The 25,343-nt window shown below is 36.6% G+C and overlaps 1 protein-coding gene across 1 annotated transcript; it reads left to right on the top strand.

Annotated features, from left to right (window-relative positions):
• Window positions 1–4,178: 4,178 nt before the first annotated feature.
• LOC114316737 (auxilin-related protein 1-like) lies at window positions 4,179–23,554 on the top strand. Its single transcript, XM_082920102.1, has 8 exons — window positions 4,179–5,258; window positions 6,602–8,303; window positions 8,422–8,557; window positions 8,640–8,737; window positions 8,986–9,051; window positions 12,170–12,259; window positions 22,147–22,323; window positions 22,994–23,554. The coding sequence occupies exons 1-8, from the start codon at window positions 4,633–4,635 to the stop codon at window positions 23,030–23,032; spliced, it is 2,934 nt and encodes a 977-aa protein (XP_082776228.1). The 5' UTR covers window positions 4,179–4,632; the 3' UTR covers window positions 23,033–23,554.
• The last annotated feature ends 1,789 nt before the right edge of the window (window positions 23,555–25,343 follow it).

The raw sequence follows: 25,343 nt of genomic DNA, 5'->3' as shown, positions 1-25,343 counted from the left end.
TAACTTACAAGCTAAGTAAAGGGAAAGGGGTCAAAGGGGTTCAAGGCTTCTAGAGGAAGCTAAAACAGCTGGCCAAGCTTCTCCAAGAAGCTTGGCCAAAGGGTTCAAGCTTCTAGAAGGTTAAGGGGTTCAAAGGCTCACAAGGTGCAAAACAAACACACATGTGCGTGGGGGATCGATTCTGTGCATTCCAGCTGGCACAGCTGGAATCCACTCAATCTGCAGAATGCTCCGGAAGGTCGTCGGCTAGCAAAAATTGCCGGTCAGCACAATAAAGTGCCGGTCGGCACAATAAATTGCCGGCCGGATAAATATAGTGCTGGTGGATGGCCGGTAAGGTCAAAAAATGGCCGGTTGGTGTCCAAATTGAAGCCCCGGAAGTTAGCTTTCCAATGGCGCAAACCTTGCATTAAAATTCCTCCTGTGGAAAAAGTTATGCCCATTTTGGTGAAGCCGCGCAGATTCGATCCAACCGGGATGATACCCAACTTCAATCAATCATATCTCCCCCACCCGGACTTGGCTTTAAGAGATTCTTGAGTGCAAAATGAAGCCCCGGAAGTAAGCTTTCCGATGGTGGTGGCCTCACAGCTAAACTCCAAGTGTACAGATAGATAAGCCCGATTCAGCGAGGGCTGCTCAACTCGCTTCTACCCGGATTCATGCCGAACTTTTCCCAAACTAGTTTTCTCCTCTCCTTTCCTCTTTTCTTCAACTCCAAAACCCTAAACAAAGTGTTTTGAAAGATTTGCCTCTCTTCTAGCCAAAGAAACTGATTCTTTGCCCTGCACATCTCTCAACACCGAGCAAACCATCAGTAGTGCCCAAGTCTTAAGGGCGGTCAAAAATGGGGTGTCTACAGCATGATAGAGTCTTCCTCCCCAGCCAACCTCGGATGGACGTCAACAGGGATGTCAAACTCGCGCCTAAAATGATCTAACTTGGTCGGGGTATCTACCCTATGCTTCCACATACCCATAACGATGGCCTGAATTAGAAGAGCTGGACTTCAGAAAAAGGGAGCTTTGAGAAATGGATATTAGGACCTCGGCAAAAACCTAAGTATGTGCTGGGTAAGAACTTGTGGAAATAGTTTCAGTTTTTCCTAAAATTCGTGGGTTCTACAAACAAATCCCAAACCTAGATCTATGGAAACGAAAATTGAAAGCACGAATCTGAAAAATAGAAAAGCAAGAATGCGCTTTAGAATCAAGAACAAAGATGGACTATCAAGAACATTGTAAGTACAAAGGGTATAAGGTCAAGAACAGTAGCAAAAATGCAGAAAAGTTGTGAGCAGTGCATGTATTCAAGACATGGGCAAGAGCAAAATCATGAAATAAACGCATTCAGATGTGTGATTCATAAATCAAATACTTGAGTAAGATAGCAACAGATAAATGAAACGAAACTTCTTGAAAAGCAACAAGAAACTGAAAATCAAGGAGGAATAGTGACTTACCAGAAAAAGGAAGCCAATGTTGAAGTTCGCCGAAGTCAGACGAACGGTAGCAGCGGGGAAGAGTAGCAAGAGTCTCACCGGAGGAGGTGAACAATGGTGGTAACAGAGCTTGAAAACTTGGAACAATGGAAGATTTGAAAAGGCTAGAGAGAGAAAGAGCTTTTGAAACGATGTAAAATGGAAAGACGGGGGAAAGAAACAAGTTTTGTCAAAACGTGAAGATGCGGCAAAAAGGAATTGATGAGCCTAGAAAAACGGATTTATCAGACGGCGCATGTAAGCGCGAGATGACTTACAAGCGCGTACAGAGTATGATCTAATTAAAGGAAGGCGCGTGGCTAAAACGATTGAGTTATTGTGTATGACAACTCATACGTTTAAGAAGAGCTCTCGGGATCCTTGTTCTTTAAAGAGACATGTCGGCCTTAACAGTGACCTCAGCTGAGATACTTTAAACCGACATACTGGCAGGAAGTACCGATATAGGTTCCATCACCTCAGAATGCCGAGGTAATAGAACCTAGGGGGTAGTTTTGAGGATATATTTTCTGAGTACCAACACGTGGCCAAGATGATGCCGACGTGTCAGCCGAGGTGCCATGTGTCCTGGTCATGACGCCGAGGTTATCTCGGCAAGGCCGAGGTTATCTCTGAAGATATTGGAACCCGAGATAAGCGGATAAGGGACAAGAGTCCTAGAATGAGGAAGGACTTTAGCATGGATAATGATAACACTCTTATGCTGTGTTTGGTTTAGGATTTTGGAGAGGGATTTGGAAAGGAAAATGGAAAAGGTAGGTGAAATGTGAATAAAACATGCATATATTTCACCTAGTTTCACACACCTTTTCCTTTTTCCTTTCTAAATTCCTCCTCAAATCCCCTAACCAAACATAACATTGAGGAGTTTATCTTTATCTCTTGGAAAGTCCAGGATAAGCACTGAGCAGAAGTCTATTGAGGTTAGGCTTCTATAGAGACTAGAATTGAGTTAACTATAAAAGGAAGGCACCCTCGATGGGTCTAAGGTACGCAATTTGTATTCTAAACAGTGAGTTTAGCACTATTGATTGTCTTTGAGAGATATACTGACTTGATTGTCGGAGTGCCCCCGGGTGGACGAACCACCGCCAGAATCTTCTCTTTCTGTTGCAGGTCAACCAGGTGTCATCTATTCTGCCAGTACTCTCCAACTGAATACTAAGTTGGCAGTGTGATCGGAAAATCACTCACACACATGCATACATATCTCTCATCCTCTCTATTTCTCCATATTGTTACTCTTCCTCTCTTAAAGCTCCATTTTTCCCTCTTATTCTTCATTACTTGATCAACTTTAGCACCGCTGCCATGAGCACCATCATTATCATTACCATCTTTCAACACTAAACCCACTTCATTCATACCCAAGTTGTAACACCACTACCATCAAGCTCCTCGATTACCATCACCACGAGTTCCTTCGCCGCCATCATACAGCCACTACTACAATTTCCCAACACTATCAAAATTGAGAACCACCCTTCACAATGTGTTATAGGTAAAGAGGAAGAAGAAAAATGAAGATGGAAGAAAAAGAAACAAAAGATAAGTTTTTAGAATTTTTAAAGTTAGTTTTTGGGCTATTTTCAGCATGTCGAAACCACCAATTTTGGGAAGGAGTGAGGATGCGAAGAAGCGTAAGATGAAGTATGAAACAAGGCGAAGAGATTAACGAAATAATGAAGTAAAATAGTTAAGAATCAAGAAAGTTATGAAGTTTTAAAGATAGGTTGAATCAAGTCGATAAATTAGAAATTGAGACTCTATCGTGCACAGGATCAATGAAAAAGATGATACTAGGTTTCATCCTATGCATCTCGGGCTAATCGACGAAATGAGGCTTTTATACGAGGCTAGGGAAAAACGATGCTGTTTTGGGATGACAATGGCACAAAAATGGAGGTTTCCATTACTTCATCAAACAGACATAAACGGGGGCATTAGTTTTGACATGGAAGTAATATCACGTCTTAGGTTTTTTTTTTTGTAATTTGCCCTATAAATTATGGGTATAAGATATGACAGAAATAAAATAATAAAATATATAGGGTTTGAAAGTATTATAGTCATTTTACATCTATAGTTAACGGTCTTAATGATTGCACTTTAGTTCAAAATCACGTGGAGGATAAATGGCTATTTTTAAAAGATAAGGAGTAAAGTGCTATCAAGTCATACTACATAGAGGTAAAATGAATTTTGTCCATATATATATATATTATAAATACAATATATGTTGAAACGATATGTTTCAATTTAGTTTACTCGGTCTTTGAATTGGTACTGAATCAAAAATTGAAAAATTCAAACTAAAAAGCTGTACACTCCATACTGTAACAACATTGAAAATGTAAGGGCCAAATTGTTCAAATTGAAACTACGAGGTATTTTGGAAAGATGGTTAAACGTTGACTTTTGAATTTTTTTAAAAAAACATGTTAAAAAAATATAAGAGATGATGTAATTAATAGATTAAAAGATAGGAAGTGACTTTTAACTCACTTTTCAAAAGAGGCCTACGAGAGCCAAAGTGAAATTTTAGTCAAACTAGAGGGACATATAGTGTAATTTATTTTTTTAAAATTTTAAGGATTGTTTTTAAATTTTAAGGATTGTCTTGTAAGTTATGAAATTATTAGGGCTCTTTTTATATTTTCATCAAAGTTTAGGGTTGTTTTTGTTTTTTCTTCAAATAAATATGAGAATCATAGAGGCCATTATGGAAAATCACCATAATATCAGGATTTTTTCTTAAATAAATAAAAAATATTATAAAGAAAATGAAGAGCCCCGAGAGAGAGAGGGAGAGAGAGAGAGAGAGAAGAGAAGCAAGAAAGAAGAGAAAAGAAAGAGAAAAAGGAGAGAAGCAGTCAGCAGAGCCACACCTTCCTTGATGTTCATTTCTCACATTTCTATGCTTAATCACATATATACACACATGTATGTATATTTGGCTCTGAAATTCCCAATTTCATCTTCATCTTCTCTCTCTCGTCAAATCGTCAATCACTAGCATCATTGAATCCCTAATTGCCCTATCACAAAGGGCAATTTCTCCAGATCTGATTCAAATCCATCTTCAAGATCTGAAGAGAAATCAAAACTTTTTTTTTTTTTTGGAATAAGCAATGGATGAGTTTGGTATGTTGGCCAGAGACTTTGGGTTCAAGCCCCAAGGAAAATCAGCCCCCATGGCATCTTCCAAAGCCAACTTCTCCGCCGTCGGATCGGACGGCATAGATCGCCATGATCGCACATCATCATCATCATCACCGTTCGTCGACGATCACAATCGCGACGGCTTGTTGTTCAACGATGTGTTTGGTGGACCTCCGAAACATACGAATACCAACAACAGTAAGTCGGCTTCTTCCTTGTCGGATTTCGATTACGATTCGATTTTTAAGAGCTCATCGACTTCATCGGCGAAGAACGATTCGAAGAACAGGGCTTCATCGCCGGTGTACGATAAGCCTGTTTATGATGAAGACATTTTCGATGGGTTACCTGGGTTGAAGAGTAAATCGACCTCTTCGTCGATGCGGTACGATGACGATGTGTTTACGAGCGTTTCTTCGCCCCCAAATCAGAATCAGAATCAGAATCAGAAACAGAAACAGAGTTCTCCATTTGACGATCTTCTTGGGAATTTTGGCCGGACTGAGAAGTCCGAACCTAAGAACAACAAGAGTTCGAGAGGTTTAGATGATCTATTGCCTGGGTTTGGTAGTACCACTCCCTCAAAAAGCAACAGGTACTTGTCTTTGTTTACTGCAATTTCACTGCTTTATAATGCTCCAATGGCAATGTATCATTTTATGTTAAACAATTGGCATTAGATTCAAACTTTTGAGAGACAATTCTTACTTAGTTTGATTTCTAATTTTGGCTAAGTTAGTGTACTTTGAGCTGAAGGGCAGTGTCTTTCAGAGCATTTTATTAGAAAGCAGTTAAGAAAACACATGCCTATATTTATATTATGAAATTGAGGAAGCTACAAAAAGGAATTTTTGAACTTGAATATGCAAATGTAATTTCATCAAGAGCAAATTTTTGTACAAGCATTAACAAAATGATATTAAATTATGGGGGTATATCAGAATATGGGGCACAGTTCTTGCTTGCACCCCACATAAACTGCATTGATTCACAACCCTTTTGCCAGTTTCCCGTTTCCCATTTTTGTAATTTATATGCAATTAACAATCTAATAGTGATGAATAATTATTTTGGCGGCACACATGTTTAATTACACTATCTTAAAGCATACATTTAAGTTTTTATCTTAGTAAGTACTTCTAGGTAAATTTTACAAAATAAGATAAAGAAACTTCTAGGTAAATAAAATCGCATTCTTAAAATTGTGCCACATGGTTTGTACAGTTTTGAGCATTGCTATTAAAAAAACCCGTGTTATTTTCCTTTGTGCAAAGCAGGGTAGCTTATTTGGGGATTAAAAATTTATTATTGGGAAATAAATAATGACTGTTTAACTTACTGAGAGTAATATTGCCAAAATTTAGGTGTGGGAGATTGGGAAAGTAGGAGGGGAGGTATTATTAGTATTATTATTTTTGTTGGGAAAGATAGCATGACTATTGGACTCATTGAGAGTGATATTGCCAAAATTCACCATTTGGGGGAGATTGGGAAAGAAGTCGTCTTGTGAGCGATCTTAGGCACATGGTTTGGAAGATTATATTTGAGAGTAAAAGATTTGTGTGGTGCTTATTAGGAATAATCATTTTGTAGGTTTATGGACCCCCAACGTGGATGAAGGAAATATTTGATAGGATTTGATCAAGGTCTCTAGTACAACTACCAAAAGATATAATGGCTAATGTGGTTTTCACCTTCCTTAGAAACTTTGCCATACATGATGATTACATTCAATTCTTAAATTTTTTTAAAATGAAGCAATTACTTTGCATTGTTAGAAGTAGAATTTGAAATGTTAAGTAAGCAATTATGTCCCAGAAGAAATTGCCAGTTCATTGAGATGATATGTTGACAATGCTTGGGTTAACAATCATTACTGGAATGAATGTATGAATAATATCTGTTGATTAATATCTCAACTCCATATTTCTTGCACAGGCCACTTTCAGAGTCTAATCAGGCACAAAAAGCAACTGGGAATTCAACCACACCGACTTCTGATGTGATGGAGGACCCCTTCGTTGTTTTAGAATCAACTTCAGCCCATACAGTTCCATCCCCCGGGCTGTTCACCGATCCACTTGACGAGATCAGCAAGCTTGGTAACTCTGGAAACACAAAAGTCAGTGGTTCATCAGTTAGTGGTGGGGTATTCGATGATATAGATCCCTTTGATGGTTTTGGAAAATCTGTTCCTGCATTTTCATCTGAGATGAATAACAGGGTGAAGGATGGGAGCCCTTCAAGGACAGGATCAAGCATGGGTAGAACACAAACTTCTGCTAGTTCTGAACCAATTGGGAGATCTTCTTTCAGGGATACTGAGAGTCAGTCACAGAAGATGTCTGCTGACATTTTCCAGGAATCACATCAAACTGTGTTTGACATGCCAAGTGTTTCAACAGATTCTCATAAGTCTGTTGGTCAATCTGATTCCTCGTCTTATGTAAATGCTAAATCTAGAGAGACAAATTTCCAGGTAGATGTGTCTCCAGAATCAGAAGAATATATGGAATCATCTGATGATGTATGGCTCACTGTATCAGAGATTCCTCTTTCTACACATCCCACAAGTGCTCCACCACCTTCGAGATCCCCTCCTCCTATACCGGCAAGGGCTTCAAAGTCAGAAGCAGGGTTTTTTACTTCAAATGCAAGAAAGAAGAGTAATGAGTTTTCTTATTCATCGAGTTCTACTCAATACTCTCAAAGTCCTAAGCTGACCCGTCCTCCAGTGAAGGAAACTGTGGTGTCTCAAATAGATGAACTTGATGATTTTGCCATGGGTAGGACCAGAAATAATGTTGATGAGTATGCTGATATTCAGTCTGTTGAAGACTTGAACACAAATTCCTCTGCTGCTGCTGCATCTGCAGCTGCCATTAAGGAAGCTATGGATAGAGCTGAGGCTAAATTCAGGCATGCAAAGGAAGTAAGGGAAAGAGAGTATGCGAAGACTGCTAGAAGTAAAGAAGCTGTGCAACTGGAGAAAGATGAACAGGCTATGCAAGATGATCAGGATAGAGAATACAAAGAAAACCAGGAGAGATTAGATCAAGAACGGCAACAGAGGGAGGAGGAAGAGAGAGAGCGGAGGAGACTTCAGAGGGAGAGGGAGAGGGCAAGAGAGATTGAAAGGGAAAGGGAGAAGGCCAGACAAGCTGTTGAAAGGGCTACTAGGGAAGCACGTGAGAGAGCAGCTACAGATGCACGAGATAGAGCAGCTGCTGATGCAAGACTAAAATCTGAAAGGGCTGCTGTTGAGAGGGCACAAGCTGAAGCTCGAGAACGTGCTGGAAGGGCTGCAGTTCAGAGAGTACAAGCTGAAGTCCGTGAAAGGGCAGCAGCAGAGGCTAGAGAAAGGGCAGAAAAGGCTGCCACGGATGCTAGGGAAAGGGCAAATGCAGAAGCAAGGGAGAAAGCTGCGGCTGCTAGAACTGAATCTGAAGCACGACGTAGAGTTGAACGGGCTGCCGTAGATAGGGCTGCTGCAGAGGCTCGAGAAAGGGCTGCTGCTGAAGCCAGGGAAAGGGCTGCTGCTGCAAGGATGAACCAACAAAAGAATGATAATGATCTTGAATCCTTTTTCAACATGGGTTCTCGACCAAGCAGTGCACCAAGGCCAAGGGAAAATTCTTCTGTAAGTACCTAAAGCTGTAACATCTGCAGCGTGCATTTGCGTTTCTCTCTTGTCCCAGTATTGAAGGCTGTATTGTTCATTCTATGCGTTTGGTTTTCTGTTCTATCTGCAATTTCAGGACCCTGCGTTGAATCCCCAATTTAAGGGAGGATCTGAAGGGCCAAGGAGGACGTCATCTGTTAGTACCTCATCCAACATGAGGAAAACATCTTCAGCTACTAATATTGTTGATGATCTATCTTCAATTTTTGGAGGTAACTTTTTTTATTATGTGTTCTCTTCTCCCTTTTTCTCACTCATTTTGCTAACTTGTTGAAATGCTTTTGCTTGATAAAGCTGCTCAATCTTCTGGAGAATTCCCGGAATTCGAAGGAGAAACTGAAGACAGAAGAAGAGCAAGATTGGAACGCCACCAAAGGACCCAGGAGCGTGCGGTATGTGTTCTCTGCCCCAAGATGTTTCTAATTTTACGATGCTATTGCCAAAGCAGAATAGGCTTTGGACAAAGCAATCCGTGTCTCAATTAGTTGCCTCGGCTATAGCCATGGCCTCCTTATTTTATAATTTGAGGAATCATTGGTTACATACTCTGCCTTGCGGTTATGGTATGAGTTTTGGTTGCTGTTTTTTTATGCATTTAGTTTGGATTCTTAGATTTTAATTGTTGAATCTGTGCATTCAGGCTAAAGCACTGGCTGAAAAGAATCAGCGGGACTTGCAAACTCAGAGGGATCAAGAAGAAAGACATGTAAGTACCTAATGCATCTTTTGAATTAGCTTAGGTATGCTCCACTTTCAAATTGTAAAAAATACCGTTTTCTCCTTGCACTTACATTTTCCAACAGGGTAACGTTTGTACATAATTGCTTCCCTTCACCTCCGTTATCATCAGAACCTTTTGTCAACCACTGATTGCTGTATGCATCATCATGCTGTCTAATTGGCTGCCATTTGATGAACCACAAAGCAGGATCCATAATCAGTACCAATTCTTCACTACTGCAATCATCTCATTAGGCTATTGCCACCGCCAATGGTGGCATAATTGCCTCTAACCCCCTAATAATTAGACACCGCGCACCCCCTCTCTTTGCTGCAGAGCTTATGGTTTCTTTCTCTACGATCACCAACTCTTGCCAACTTCACTTTTTTGAAAGTTTTCCATTCCCCTTCTGTGGCTGCACAGGGATTTTAGGGAAATTGCAGTTATTTATTTATTTTATTTTTTTGAAGACTAGTGGACCAAGGGTAAAATGTTACAAACCGGAAGAGAAAAAGGAAAGAAAAAGAAAATAATTGTACTAACTCCATACGAGTGCAAACCTTCCCAATCATTGTATGCCACTTAGAGAGCAAGTAAAATAATCAATCCTGTTGTAGCACTATACAAGAGCACTTACAGCTCTACCTCTCTAATGTAGGACAGTGTTATAAGGACATTTTAACTGAATTTCTGTGGGTTTTTATGGTGGTTTAATGGTAAAAATCAGTGGGAATTTTAGGTTTTCAATTGATGAATAGAATGAACTAGGTTTAGGGATGATAAAACGGGAGGAAAGAGATCAAAACATGGGCTGTGAAAGTGCTGAAATTTAAGAAAGAAAGAAAGATAGAAAGAAAGAAAGAAGAAGATAGTTTAAGGAATCACTTATAGAATTCCTTAGGCATCACACATAGGGTTTGATTGCATCATACAATCCATAAGAACGCTTCAAAACTCTTGAAATTCTCTAAAATATCAATTCTATTGAATTAGAAGTATTACATGACTCTATATAGATCTTAGAGACTTCCTTAACTAACTAGGATTCCAAAATGGGAAACTACTAAAACGTTGACTTCCAAAACCTATCGAAGACCAAATAAGAAACTTAAATAAAAACTAATTAAATAACTTTATTCATTGTGGATTGCATCACTCTCTCTACCAAAGGCTCTTCCATTTTCTCCCTATTACTACCATTGCCACCTGCTGACCACCAACTTCGACCATACCCACGCCCCATGGTTCCATATCCATAATATCCAACCAAAGCCTCATCAACACAAATCCCCCATCCCAACCTCCATGTCTCATCTTCATCAAACTTAACATTTACTTAAAACAATGCACGCAAGTGCTGTAAACCCAAAATTGATACCCTTCTTTTATTTTTATCTTCAAAATTGGTAACTTTTTAAGGAAGAACTAAATAAAAAGTTTGATTAAAGAAGATCCACATGCATGCAACAAATTGGAACCAACCCACCACAGGCTTATTCGCCACACATATGTATGCATAGAATTCATGTTCCCTTCCTAACTAACTTCTACAGTTCAGACCACCACCCCCAGTACACTCGGTCAGTGGTGGACCCAGGAATCATTCGGGAGGGGGAACTCATTGATACCTTGAGGTGCAGTGGATCAGGTCGGGTCGATTCAGTGTCGAACCATAAACCTCCAATTAAGTATTTTCATGAAGTTGGGCAAAATACCTCACTATTGAATGAAATTCCAGCCTATCCTTTGTAACTAAGTGCAGTTAGAAATCAAACCAAAAAATACAAATAAAAATTAGCATTTAAAATTTATTGAAGAAATTATTTTTCATAGTTTGATGCAGAAATCAACTAGCATTGCTACCATTAGCCTGCAAGCATAGTACTCTTAAATTCACATTTACATACACAGAATTTGAAAGGCATATGCACTGGACACAAGTAAAGAGGAGCAAGGTAGATCCGTCTTGTACTCAAATCCAGGATCCTTCTTGTCTTGATATCATGTCTAACAAACACTCTATTTACCCTTTCGTTCTACTTGAAAGACCAACAAACTCATGGTGTGCAATACTAGTACATACTGTACTAATAAAAAAAATGGTATAAAGAGGGTTCTGTTACATTTGGCTAATTTTTCAAGGTGTACCAGATGACATTAGACTTATCTACTCAACTTTAAGCAGGGCATAAGTGGAGCAACTTAAGCTTCACTCTATCAATTTGGTCTGGCAGTTTGCTGGTTAAATGCCAAATCATTTGTTACATTCTAAGAAGCACAGACATGGACACGGATACGTGACACGATATGACACGGACATGCAGGCACACTAATTTTCAAAAAATGCAAGACACGACACATAGGGGACACACATGAAATATGTAATTTATATATTTATTATATGTTATATATATATGAATATATCGTTCAAAGATAATAAAAATGCAATATGACACTAATTTCTATAAATTTATGTGGTCTTTATTTTATTATTGTATCTTAAGTTGTTTTGTTCAAACCTATAATTTGTTTTACCTGTGTCTAATTGATAAACACGTGTTTAAGCGATAGACATGTATGTTCTCTAAGTATCCAAAGAGTGTCCGGGTCTTAGAAATAAATAAAAACATAGGTCACATTTTGAAGAGTGTTGGACACGTGTCGGGGAAGTGTCCAAAGGGTATCAGTGTTTGACACGGACACGACACAAATACGTCACTTTTTCAGAAGTGTTTGTGCTTCTTAGGATATATTTATTCTAGATTATATTTTATTGACGAATGATGAGGGTTTCTATTCCAGAGTCGGGCAATCAATATACGGTGCCTCATCGTACTTACAATTATGAAAAAAATTGTTGCATGCATCTTGGTTGGATCAATATATGTGATATTTCAGGTTGACCGTCCTCCCAAAATAAAGAAAAAAAGAAAAATGCTTCTAAGCAGGACAACTTGATTTTTGAAACAGTTATGGAAACCTGTCATGCATATTATCAAATAATTATGTTTATGTTGGTTTTACCTCTTGGCTACATTAAAATTTGTTTGTCATCAGCTTATGTTGTTTCACATGTCTGATTTTGAGCTGCTCATGGTTTCAGAGGATTGCCGAATCATTAGATGTTGAGATCAAGCGTTGGTCTGCAGGGAAAGAAGGAAATATACGTGCACTGCTTTCAACGATGCAATATGTGAGTTTGATTATATTCCTTGTGGTGCTTGATATTTAAAGCCTGTCTGGTTATTATTAATTTTTCCACTCTTCTGCAATCTTTTCAAGCATTTTTTTGGTTTTTGGGTTTTGAAGTTAACCCTTTCCCTGGTGTTGTAGCTTTTGGTTGTGGTTTCATATAAGCTTTTCTTTCTGATTCTTCTTTTCTCCCTCTTTGGAAGTTGTTGCTCTAGTTCTGTTCATGTTTCCCATACTGACGTTCATATACATTAATCATTGAAACCCAATGGGCCTTTATTATACCATTAATTCTTGTAAGTCTCATTTTAGTGCCAAAGTTTAAAATTTAAAAAGTTCAATCGTCACTTCCCAAATTATCCTTCTTGTAAATAGAATTTATGATTGCCAACGAAATTATCCAAATAGGATAAAGGGCATTTATGTAAATCTTATTTAAAGACACTTTCCTTAAACTGTGTGTGGTCAAACATACCACGCAAAAGGGGATGGAGTAATAATATTGCTTCATTTATAGCTGCAAAATGCACTTGAAGATCGGGCTGTTCAATGGACCGAACCATCCGCCACAACCGACCCAAGCTGACTGATCCAACCCCTCCACAGACGGTTTTGAACTGTGCTTCAGTCGGTAACGGTTCAAATCCATCAAAATTCTGCAGATTTCGGTCGGCTACCTAGCATCACGCAACATAGCCCACTCAACCCGACCCGACCGAATTGTATATATATGAATATATATATATATATATTTATATGTATACTGCAGTGGGTTATGTGTCCAGTTTGGCTCAGAAGATAGTGGATGAAGACCTCCTAGGGAATCCCTAAGGTTACATGTTATCTTCCCAAGATTTGTCTTATCCCCTCAGAATCTGATCTCTCCCTCTCTCTCAATAAACCCGTATGTCTTCTCCACTCATCCTGATGTCTGTCTCTATCTCTCTCATTCTCTCTCACTCCAGTCTAAGATGTGTACTGAAATAAAGCCCAAAAGCCATTGAACCCTTTCTCTGTCTTACAGTTTCATCTCCCTCTCTCTAATCTACCAATCAAACCCAAAAGCCATCATCTTTGTGTCTCACATCTACCGAAATTGAAACCCTTAGTGGTGTAAATCAGCGATTGAAGACTCGTACATGGCAGTGGTGTACAGTAGCAATAATGGTGATGCTGTGCTATGGCAGAAATATGTGTCTCCTCTGTCTATTTTCAATTTTTACTCCACTCTTTCTGAAAATATCTAGTGTGTGAGAGTTAGTTATCTGTCCAATTTGTATGTATATATTGTATATATCTGTGGTACTGTGATTTGTGTGAGAGGAAGGGACAAAAGCCATGGAATTGAAGCAGTGATTGGAAGATCTGCCGACCGAAAACCACCCGCCAAACCGAACACTCGATGTGCACTGTTTCGAGCACTATTTGGGTCGAAAACAGATGACAACTTCTCTAAGCCAATGAGGTTGGTTCGAGTGACAGTTCAATGGTGAAACCGACTTGACTCAACCCATGAACAGCCCTACTTGAAGATAAAGTTTCAGTGTACTTCACAAAATTTCATGTACAAACTTTTGTTGCTTTTAGGGGCAATTAGATAGAAAAGGTAGAAACTTGGTAAGCTTAGGAAGGGCTTTGAGACTCTTTTCTTTCATAATATTGTGCCAAAATACTAGGTAAACTGCTAGATGAGACAGACTGTCATGATCTTGAGCAATAAAACAAGTCAATCAGGTTCTTCTAGGCAAGCGAATTGTTGGTTTAGGTTTTGGAGCATAATCTTAATTGACCTTGCTGCTTGCTCAAGTATTTATAGTTTTTACATATGCTATTAGCCCCTTCATGTGGCACCAAAACTTCTCAGGTATGGACTTTGTTACATTCCTTGGAAAGTGGTTGTGCATCTTAGAAAGAAAAGGTGGACTGTTATTCTTTTTGATGTCCTTATTTTTTAAGGGTTTATGGAAGGTCCTTTTTGGTAAGTAAATAAAATTGCATTAGAGAAAGTGCCAAGGGGGCACCACCCTCATACAAGGGGGTGAAGGACTCCTATTGCAGCTCACAAATAAGAAAATCAATTTAAAAAAATTTCCTGAACAATTACACTGGAAACCTTCAACAAACCTGCTCTAACTATCACCACTCCATTACCCAAGGGTGACACTGTGTGTTATTGAGAGGGTTCTCGGATGAACCCTATGAGCTTCGTAAACATTTGATCATATATGAAGATATTGTAGTTTATCAAGTTAATAATAGATAGCAATGAACCCACTCATTTTTAGCTCAAACCCCATGTGGTGCATGAGTTGTAAAAGGCGCGCGCTTAGGCGCGAGATGCACCTGAGGTGCCTCATACAGCTTGAGGCGGCGCGAAAGGCACATTTGAGGTGCGTGCCATAGGCTTAGGCGCAAGGCGCACGCGTCATGCACTTCATTTAAATTTTTGCTCCATCCTTATTCTTTGTGTGTGTAACCATATGAAATTACGTCTTTAATGTAAAATGTAAACACATGCTTTGAGCTCCAATTTTCATATCAAAAAAAGTTCTAGGCATTAAGCAAAAGTTCTGGGATTGCAAGATGGATATATGGCTTTGGGATTCCTTTCAATGTAATAAATTACAACAGTTTCGGGCCAATGATTAAAGCTATCTGGCAATTTGGTCCCGATTTAAAATTAAAGCCACTAAGGTATTATATGGTGTGAGTTTCTTATCTAAAAAAAGAATTGAATCACGTTAATAAATTGATAAAGAAAGATAAATAGTTTAGGACAAAGTAAAATTGAATATTATTTTTGAGAAAATTTTGAAACGTTGAATATTATTTTTCATGATTTTTGGAATATTGAATGTCGTTCTATTTTTTTTTTTTTTGAAATTCTAAGAATATTTGTTTTATGTTAAAAATTTTGCTTATATTAATATTTTGGTTATCTTCAACAACTTGCGCCTTGCTTTGGTGAGGCGCGCCCTCGCCTTACGCCCCACGCCCCACGCTTAAGCTTCAGGAGACATTAGTGCCTCAATGCACCTAGAGCTTTTTAAAACACTAAAGTGGTGAATGGATGCTGCTAACTATTGTGTTTGAGTTGACGCATTGTTATGGCGGTGCTCATAGGTTGTGGTTTGAAAATGATTTGTAAACAGAATTTTTATATAGAAAATACATTCAGAGAATAATGTGTCAATGACATTTGTGAAATTGTGAGGATAATAGTGAGTGTTTTAATTGAAAATGAAAAAAACCACAAGAAATCACATCATTCTATATAAAAATAATATACAAATTTTTTGATTGTATATCATTACTAGTTTTTGTTTAATGGAGATTGTCTTGATGTGGGAAAATAGGCACATATTTAATAATTTTTTTTATTGCTCCAACTACTAGTCAGTCAATCAATCAAATTTGTTAATTTTCAAATAGAATTATGTGGTTTCTTGTAATGTTTTTTTTTTTTTGGCTTCCTCTTTTTTTTTTTCAAAAAAAATTATTATTATCACAGCACCAACCATTATCCTTATAATTTCAATAATTTCATTGATATATCATTCTGGGTGTGTTTTCTGTATAAAATTTATTTATTTATTTATTTTTCGTGTAGATGGCTTTGCATGGATCAAGTGAAGGGCATAATTAATACAAATATGGAGCAAACTAAATATATTTAGCATAATATAATATAATACATTTTTTTGGGTGTGCCATAAGCACATTGATAACAAAACTCAAAGGTAATTATATATTTGTTATGATATATATTTTTATAAAAAAAATGTGTAACGATTTCAAATTTGCCAACTAGCAGCATTATGGCATTCAACTAGTAGCATTGGTAGTTTGGTATTGTAGTAATTGTATAGTTCTATTGTAGTTCCATTGCAAATGTAGAATAGCATAACAATATTGTCGTAAGTTTGACACAGGGATTGAACCCACTAAAATTATTTTCAGGATTCACTGCTGCCATTGCTTTTTTCTTCACTACTTGTGCTTATTCTGGTCCTTCCCACCACTTCACATCCAATCTAGGTCTCTACTTTTCATTAATAACTTGTATCAGTCTCAGAGCATCATTATCAAAATCTTCAGAAGGAAAGTCGCCAAATTACTCACACCTCTAAGCACAACAACAGGTTTTTCCTCAGCCGTCACCACAAAATCTTGTGAAGCACGGATACTTCTAAAAGGGTCGTCTCAGTATCGTACTTGTATAGAATACCGATACTTCTTGGATATTAGCGGATACGAATATGATACTTTCTAAACATATTCAATACTAGCGGATACGAATATCACCACAAAATCTTATAAAGCATGGATACTTCTAAAAGGGAGTCGTCTCCGCATCGTACCTGTATTGAATACTGATACTTCTTGGATACTAGTGGATAAGAATATGACAGTTTCTAAACATATTCAATACTTGATGTTCATTTTGAGAAGTATTGGATACTTTTCGAACACTCTTAAGTCACATATTCGAACTATTATAAAATTGAGATTGAAAAAATTTTTGGTTTGGTTATTAGAGAATAATTATTATAATAAATATACAAGAATAGTTTTTCAATATAGTTTTTTTTTAAATATCTTACCAAAGAAGAAAATAGTAAGATTAAAGTAGTACCTTACTTTTTCAAATTTTATCAAATTAACATAATCGTAATTTGCTATGCATGTGTCTCGTATCTATATCCATGCTTTGTAGAACGTAAGGAAGGATAAAATAAAATATATATACTGATACAAAAATGAAATTTCAACAATTAAATAAGTAAACATGTGTACAATACTTTTGCATACAACACCTTTTAGTAACCAAATCAAACCAAATTAAGCTTTATATCCCAATCAAGTGGGGTTGGCTACATGAATATTTTTTTTTTCATTTCGCTCTATCAAGGGCTATATGTGAAGTTAAATTAAATAAATTCATATATTGTTTTCATTACTCTTTAATAGGTCCTACACATACCATTTCATGAATATATTCATTTTCAATTCTATTTTTTCTAATCTTATGCACATCCACCCAAGCATTCTCATCTCAACTACATTCATTTTATGCACATGTTGTTTCTTCGTTGCCCAATACTCTTGTAAAACGTCGCTGACCCCATAATTGTTTTAGAAAATTTTCCTTTTAATTTTGTTAGTATTCGTTCCTCACATAATATGCCTGACGTATTTCTCCACTTGAGCCAACTTACTTTGATTCTGTGAATCAAATCATCTCCAACCTTACCATCCTTACTAATAATGGAACCTAAGTAATGAAAATGGTCACTATTTGTTATCTTCTAGTTTTCAATGTTCACTTCTACTATTGCTAAAGTTACATTCCATGAATGTAATTTTATTTATTTTAAACCCCTTGGACTTTAGTGCATCTCCAGATTTCTAATTTAGTGTCAATTTCTTTCTTACTTTCATTTACTAGAACAATATCATTAACGGAAAACATACACCATGAGACATCATTCTGAATGTGTTTAGTTAATTCAACTATGACTAAGACAAATAGTTAAGGATTTAAAGTTGACCCTTGATGCAACCTTACAACGATTGAAAATTAACAAGTTTCTCTTGTAGGTGATGTAATTGTAGTCACGGTTCCATTATACATGTTTTTTATCGCATTCTTTAGCACTCACCATGTTATATCTCTAGGCACCCTATCATAGGCTTTTGTCTAAATCTATAAAACCTATATGTAGCTCCCTCGTTTTATCTATGTAATTTTATGTCACTATTTGTTATCTTCTAGTTTTCAATGTTCACTTCTACTATTGCTAAAGTTACATTCCATGAATGTAATTTTATTTATTTTAAACCCCTTGGACTTTAGTGCATCTCCAGATTTCTAATTTAGTGTCAATTTCTTTCTTACTTTCATTTACTAGAACAATATCATTAACGGAAAACATACACCATGAGACATCATTCTGAATGTGTTTAGTTAATTCAACTATGACTAAGACAAATAGTTAAGGATTTAAAGTTGACCCTTGATGCAACCTTACAACGATTGAAAATTAACAAGTTTCTCTTGTAGGTGACGTAATTGTGGTCACGGTTCCATTATACATGTTTTTTATCGCATTCTTTAGCACTCACCATGTTATATCTCTAGGCACCCTATCATAGGCTTTTGTCTAAATCTATAAAACCTATATGTAGCTCCCTCGTTTTATCTATGTACTTTTCTATTAATCTTAGTAATAAATTGCTTCCATAGTTGATCTACTGAGCATAAATTCAAACCAATTTTCTAACACGGTTATTGTTACCATTAAGCAACTCACACGATTTCGTTATATGATTCATTAACTTAATGCCTTTATCGTTGTTGCAATTTTGGATATCTCATTTGTTTTTATAAATAGGTACTAAAATACTTTTTCTTCACTTGTTACGCATTTTTTTAGTAGTAAACATTTTATTGGAGAATTTTATTAATCAAATCATGACACACACACACCTTAGTTAAACATTTCCTAGTCTCAATAAGGATACAATCTGGTCGTAATGCCTTACTTGATATTGAATGAAATTTTAGTGAAAAGAAAAAGGAACAAAAGCAATACAATTTTACAAACAGTTTAAACTTGATATTGAAATGGAATTTTTAGAGAACCTGCTGAAAAAGAAAAAGTAAACTTAGGTTCTTGAACTAATATTGATTTCCTAAATAATAGTTTTTTACTATTCATTGAGCTCATCTATAATACAATACTAAAATTTTAATTTTTTTTTCAACGTATCCTGATTGTACCCTGATTCTATTCTTTTTTTTTTGTTGTTTTTTTTGTTTGTATATGCGTTGTATTGTATTTGTATGCCCTATTCATATTCATGCTTTGTAGACCAATTTTGATAGACGACCCGCTGCTTCAACAGACCCCCATCTTCAGCCAAACCTTCATTTCAAATGCACAGCCCTTCTCCTCCACATGGCGTTTACCTTTTCTATAAGAGGGCACTAGAGCCATGCCATCACTTCTCTTCAACTCTACCACTCTACCATTGTTGTCTCGTTCCCTAGAACTAAGTGAAGACTTTGGAGTTGTCTCTGCACTGCAAGCTCTAACCCTCCTCATGCTTTGTTCGTTGGAGGATTTGCTTGCCGACCTTTGCTAGTTCTAAAGGTTAGGGTTTCAAATATTAAATTACCCTAAGCAGGTTAACTAAATCCATATATTTTTTAAAAAATTTTTGAGCTTGTTTTATTTTCTTTGAACTTGGACCAAGGCACTAGAGTCTAGATGTACTTTTACACAACCCTAGTAGGTGTGTCTATGCTTGGTAGATCATGATCAAGGTATCGTCATAGATGCAGGACAGCTTTAGGTACCTAGTTTTGTGCTGCATGTGGTTGTTTTGTGCAATTAGGTCAAGGAAAGCTTGTATTTTATAATTCTAAAAGTAAAAGGTAGAAGCAGTGTTTTTAAAGGCTCAAGGCACCAAAGGTCTCTTGGGGCTTAGGCGCAAGGCAAGGCGCGGACTTTATTGAAGTAAGGCACACAGTCTTAGTAAAAATAGATAAATTAATATAAACTAATGATTCATAGCATGAAGTACTAAGATAAAGAATTTTTTTTTATAAAAAAAGTAACGAAGGCAAATTATAGAATAATTTTCAAAGCAATAAAAGTACATATTACCTAGCATTCCAATTTTCAAAGGTAAAATAATACACATTCAACAAGAAGAAAGAAGAAGACAGCATCAAAGAGAAGCCAAAAAAAAACATAGACAGCAGAAAAAATAAGAGACAGCAATGAAGAAGAAAAAAAAGAAGACGGCATCGAAAAAGCAACCAAAAAAAAATAGAGGCAGCAGGGAAAAAAAAATAAAAAATCAGCAAAGGGGAAGGGGAACAGATACAGCAGTGAAGGGGAACGGCCTTTGGGGGGGGGGGCACACCGCACCACAAGGCGTGTTGCAATCTGGAGCCGTTTGGATTGCACAGAAATTTATATTTACAGGATGCGTTGTTTAATCGCAACAGCTGCAATCTGGAGCCGTTTGGATTGCACAGAAATTTATATTTACAGGATGCGTTGTTTAATCGCAACAGCTGCAACTTATATTAACATAAATCAAACTGTCAGTTTTCAATCAAAAAACAATATTTGAAAATAAAAAAAGCCCCCCAAGTCGTGTTCCTTTCGTCGTCTGCCCAAGTCGCGGCCAAGGCGCGCAACTTGTTGAATGCACCTCATGCCTCACGCCTAGGCGTGCCTTTTACAACACTGTAGAAGTAATGTATAGGGTTTGCAGAAGGTGTGGGGCTGAAATAATTGGCTTGGGTTTTGAAGTGATTGATCTATAAACAAAATCCAAAATAAGATGTTTTAAAGTGTTGAACTGAAGGCCAGGAGGTAGGGGAAGGAGTTCAAGGTTTCTTAGGATTGAAAGTCAAGCCTAAAATAGGGTGTGTTTGGAAACTGTAAATGATACTACAAGAGTATTAACTTCTTTGATTTGGAGTGAGAGTAGAAAGAGGAGGAGAGTAAGTATAGAAGAAGAATCGGTGGTCATCACTCTTAGCACAAGTTGAGCAATATCACAAAGATACAATCCCAAGCCTCATAAACTGAACTCTACAAACAAAGGAATATTGAAGGCAAGATCCTAGAGATTTTTTGGCACACTTGTTACTTAGCCTTAGGCAGGAGATTTGAAGATTCGTCATTGATCCATGTGTTGCCTAGCAAGACCGCCTCATGGCGCCAACTTATTCGTAGGAGGGTGATAACATGTCAACTATGAAGCACCAACACTCCAAAACAAGTGTCATAGCAGTTATGAGACATGTCCGGGACATGCCAGCTGGCGTGTCCCCGTGTGTCCCTTTATTTAATTGATTTGTTTTCTAGGGACATTCCAACTAATTTCTCCCCCCCCCCCCCCCCCCCCCCCTCTTAATACTTTTGATGAATGTTTATTGTTGTTTGCTTAGATTTAAATAATTAATAAATCATCCATGAAAAGACATAAACGATAAGAGTTAACTTAAGAGAGTGGTTCCCCCCCCCCTCCCCCCAAAACATTGAATTAGTGTTATTTTTTGTTAATTTTAATTGTTTGTGGATGTAATATTTATCTCCATAACAAATAAAAATATATAATTTTTTTAAAATTTGTTGTGTCCATATTCCTATTTTTTGAAATCACCATGTCTTGTGTCCTAAGAACCACAGACACTTCTAAAAGGGTGGCGTGTGCATGTCGGACACTGACACTGACACCGACACTCGTCAGACACTTTTTCCACTTGTGTCCGACACTCATCCAAATATGTCCTATTTTTTAAAAAAGAATTTGACTTGAACACTCTTTGGACATATGGAGGACACGTGTCCATTGATTAGACGCACACAAAACTAATTATAAGTTTGAACAAAATAACTTAGAATACAATGATAAAAGAAAAATAATATCAATTTCTAGAAATTAGTGCTATATTGTATTTATTTATTATCTTAGAATGATATATTATATGTATGACATGTAATAAATATATAAAATTATATATTATGTGCGTGTCCCCAACGTATCGTGTCCTGTCTTGTACTTTTTGAGAATTGTTGTGTTGGCATGCTTCTTAGCTTGTGTCCATATCTGTTTCCATGCTTCTGTCAAGTAATTGTGATGGATAAATGTACCTACAATTTTCATTGTTATTCTTGTGTTCCATTCCTAGTCTTTAAATTCTTTTAATAAACTCTATGGCATCTTTATGCATTTGAGAAGTGTAGAATTTTTGTAGAGTTCCCAAAAAAAAAAAAAAAATGTGTAGTAGTTTTGTTATTTTATTTTATTTTTTTTTGGTTTATTGTAAATGTTAGTTTTTAACTGTTGAACAATGAACAGGTGCTATGGCCTGAATGCGGTTGGCAGCCTGTTTCTCTGACTGATTTGATTACTGGTGCCTCTGTCAAAAAAGTTTATAGAAAGGCAACTTTGTGCATCCATCCCGATAAGGTGCAACAAAAGGGTGCCACTCTTCAACAAAAATATGTTGCGGAGAAGGTGTTCGATCTTCTTAAGGTACTTGTTTCATTATCTGAGCATTTTTAGTTATTTTTACAAGCACACATTTTTTATTTTGATTTTGATTTGTATGGACATTATAATTGCTATTTTTTAGCATGAACTATGTGTGCTATTTTGATTATAATGTCCATACATTATAATTGATATAATTGCTATTTTGATTTGTATGCACTAAGCAATTTTTACAAGCACCCATCTTAGTGTTGCTTAGTGCATACAATTATGTTGCGTAGTGTTCGATCTTCCTGTCATTTATGCTATGCACTTGCTTATAATTGCTTAGTGTTGGTATTTGTTCAATTTGCTATTACTTTTACATGTTTGATTTTTCAGAAAAAACCAAGCTTCAAATTTTTGCTTATATGCATTTAGATGGAAAAAAACCAAATATCCTCAAATCTAAATCACTCTGTTTGGATGAATGAAAGCATCATGTAAACCATGTCTTGTATGTCTAGATCAGTGCACTCTCTCTCTCTCTCTCTCTCTCTCTCTCTCTCTCTCTCCGTGTTGAATTTATTCTCATGAGCTATGCTTTTTAATTTTTGTTCTCTATACTTCAGTTATAACGTTCCTCGTAGATAATTTTTGTTTTCTATCGATGTGTTGGAAAATGTCATACTATTGGGCTTGCTCTCATTTTAAATTGGATGTGGTAAAATAGGAGGCTTGGAACAAGTTTAATTCAGAGGAGCTCTTTTGAATTCTGTCATGATTCTTTCACTGCAATCTACTTCATGAACGTGTACACCATTCATTGAGAGACGACCTTCATGAACGTTCAAACATGCATAAGATTTGCATTATGTGGGTTGATAGAGATGCCTGAATGGGGGTAAGAGTACACTCCTGTCGCTGTAAATTGTTGTCGTTGTTGCAGATATACAAGTATATGGAAGTTGGAAATTGGGAATGACCGGTCAGTGTAGAATAGTAAATTTTAGTCACCCATCTCATCTGCATGAGATAAGTTTTTGTCTTTTTTATGATTCTTTTTTTTTTTTTTTTTTATATCCCTCTCCCCTTCGTTACTTTTGTTTGTGATGGGGGGGCTATCTGTTGGACGAATACCCATATGTTTATTGATGCCAGAACATTAAATGAGCTAGTGTATGTTTTGAGCTGCGAATTTTATGTGAACCTCATATACACACACACATATGTATTCTAGATTTCAGGTTTTGGTTTGAATTGCCAATCAAATCAGTTCTCTCATTTTATTTTATTTTTCTTAATTTTCTCCATGCTCTAATCAATTTTTTTAAAGTTGATATTTACATTGGGAATGTAAATCGGCTTGAACATGTGTGTACTAATCTAATCCATTGACTAACATGTGGACCAAGGTATCTGTCTACTATATTATCAAGAAAGATCTGAAATTTCTGTCATCTTTTCCATTTGACGGGGGATGAACTCGTGATCTATTTCATGTCTCACCAACCATAACAGGTACACAGCAAAGTCAGCACTAAATGCCTAATTGGAAGGTGATTAGTTCTGAACTGATATTGCTACTCTCTAAATAAAATTAGATTTGGTTGTGATCTGATAATGAAAATAAATAAATATACTACTGAGTTTTTGTGGTGTTGTTGTTTTCCCCAGTCTCATGTAAATTGAGGGTAGTTGCTGCAAAAGAGGGTTGTATGTGCTAACAGGAAAATTATACGGTAGTATCGAAGTAGCACATGGTTATATTTTTTCGTTAAGTATAATTTATTATGTCCTTTCATGTTCCTCAATTACCCAGCACAAGTAATCAGTACTCCATCTTTTAGTACTCCACTTTTTAATTCTCCACCTTTACTAATTATATTAACATAGAGCACCACGTGATTGTGATTTGGGGAGCTGTTTCACGCATATATCTGCTGCTACATGCATAGATCTACGTGAATCAACGGCTCCCCTTAGGCTGACGGGTATTGTCCCAAGTGCATACAGCAATTTTCCAAATGTTTGCCAACAATTAATGTAGTCTGAAGGATTTGGGGGAATGAGGGTTGTTGTCAGGTTCAACCAATAGTCTCCGCATCCTTTCTTTCTCCATTGATGTACACAATTTATCTTATGATTTTGTTTTCTGGTCCTATGTAACATATAATAATCATATAATTAATAATAGTAAAAGCCTTGTATCCATATGAAATACAAAACGTACTATAAGTTAAAAATAAATGAATATTTTTCGGGAATGCTTGGGACCATTTGGTGATCTATATGTGTCGATGGTGACTTATTTTTTTGATGAATCATTTTTTCAGACAAAAGAAGATTATGCACATACTTACTCGAAATCTCACTTATCATATTCTATTGTGGAAGATCCCATTTTTTCAGAGGAATTTGTGATGATATCAGTATCCATCCTTGGCTTTGGCCAAGGAGGAAGTAGAGGGTGGCGTTGATGGAGTGGATTGAACACTTGGTTGGATGTTTGAGGAAGATGCCACTTTTACTGTTTGCAACTCAAAATTTTGTGAGGATTTCTAATGAGATCACGGTAAAATGGATGATTTTATGATTGAAGTAGCTGCCTCGGTGTCAAAAAGGGCAATAAGGATGAAGAAAAAAACACCATAAGAATTTGAGAGCATTGAAGTGGAGGATTTTATAATTGACGTAGATACCTCGGCGTCGAAAGGGGAAATAAGGATGAAGAGAAAAACACTAGGAATTTTAGAATATTGAAGTAAAAGGTCCACATTATGTACATCAATTATTTGTTGAAGTAAAAGGTGTGGAACTAATACAATTGAATCACCACATTTGGTAGGATCGAGATCATAGTGCGATTTTATATAGTTTTATAAATAAGATCTTAGTCATTTTAAAATTTAACATAATTTAAGATTTTAGTGTGATTCATATCGTTTGACTCAATTAGAGTTGTATCATAAAATCATGAAAGTGAGAATTTGGGAGGAATAGTTTTAACTCCTAATTTTTGTGATTAATAAATATATTGTTCTTAAAAGCATAGTTAGTAATTGGGCAAATTTTACTTTAAC

The sequence above is a fragment of the Camellia sinensis genome, chromosome 3 (assembly GCF_055761805.1).
Source record: "Camellia sinensis isolate YWXY chromosome 3, ASM5576180v1, whole genome shotgun sequence".
NCBI classification, from domain to species: Eukaryota; Viridiplantae; Streptophyta; class Magnoliopsida; order Ericales; family Theaceae; genus Camellia; species Camellia sinensis.
The sequence above is the reverse complement of the archived record's forward strand: the minus strand, read 5'-3'. Positions and strand labels throughout refer to the sequence as shown.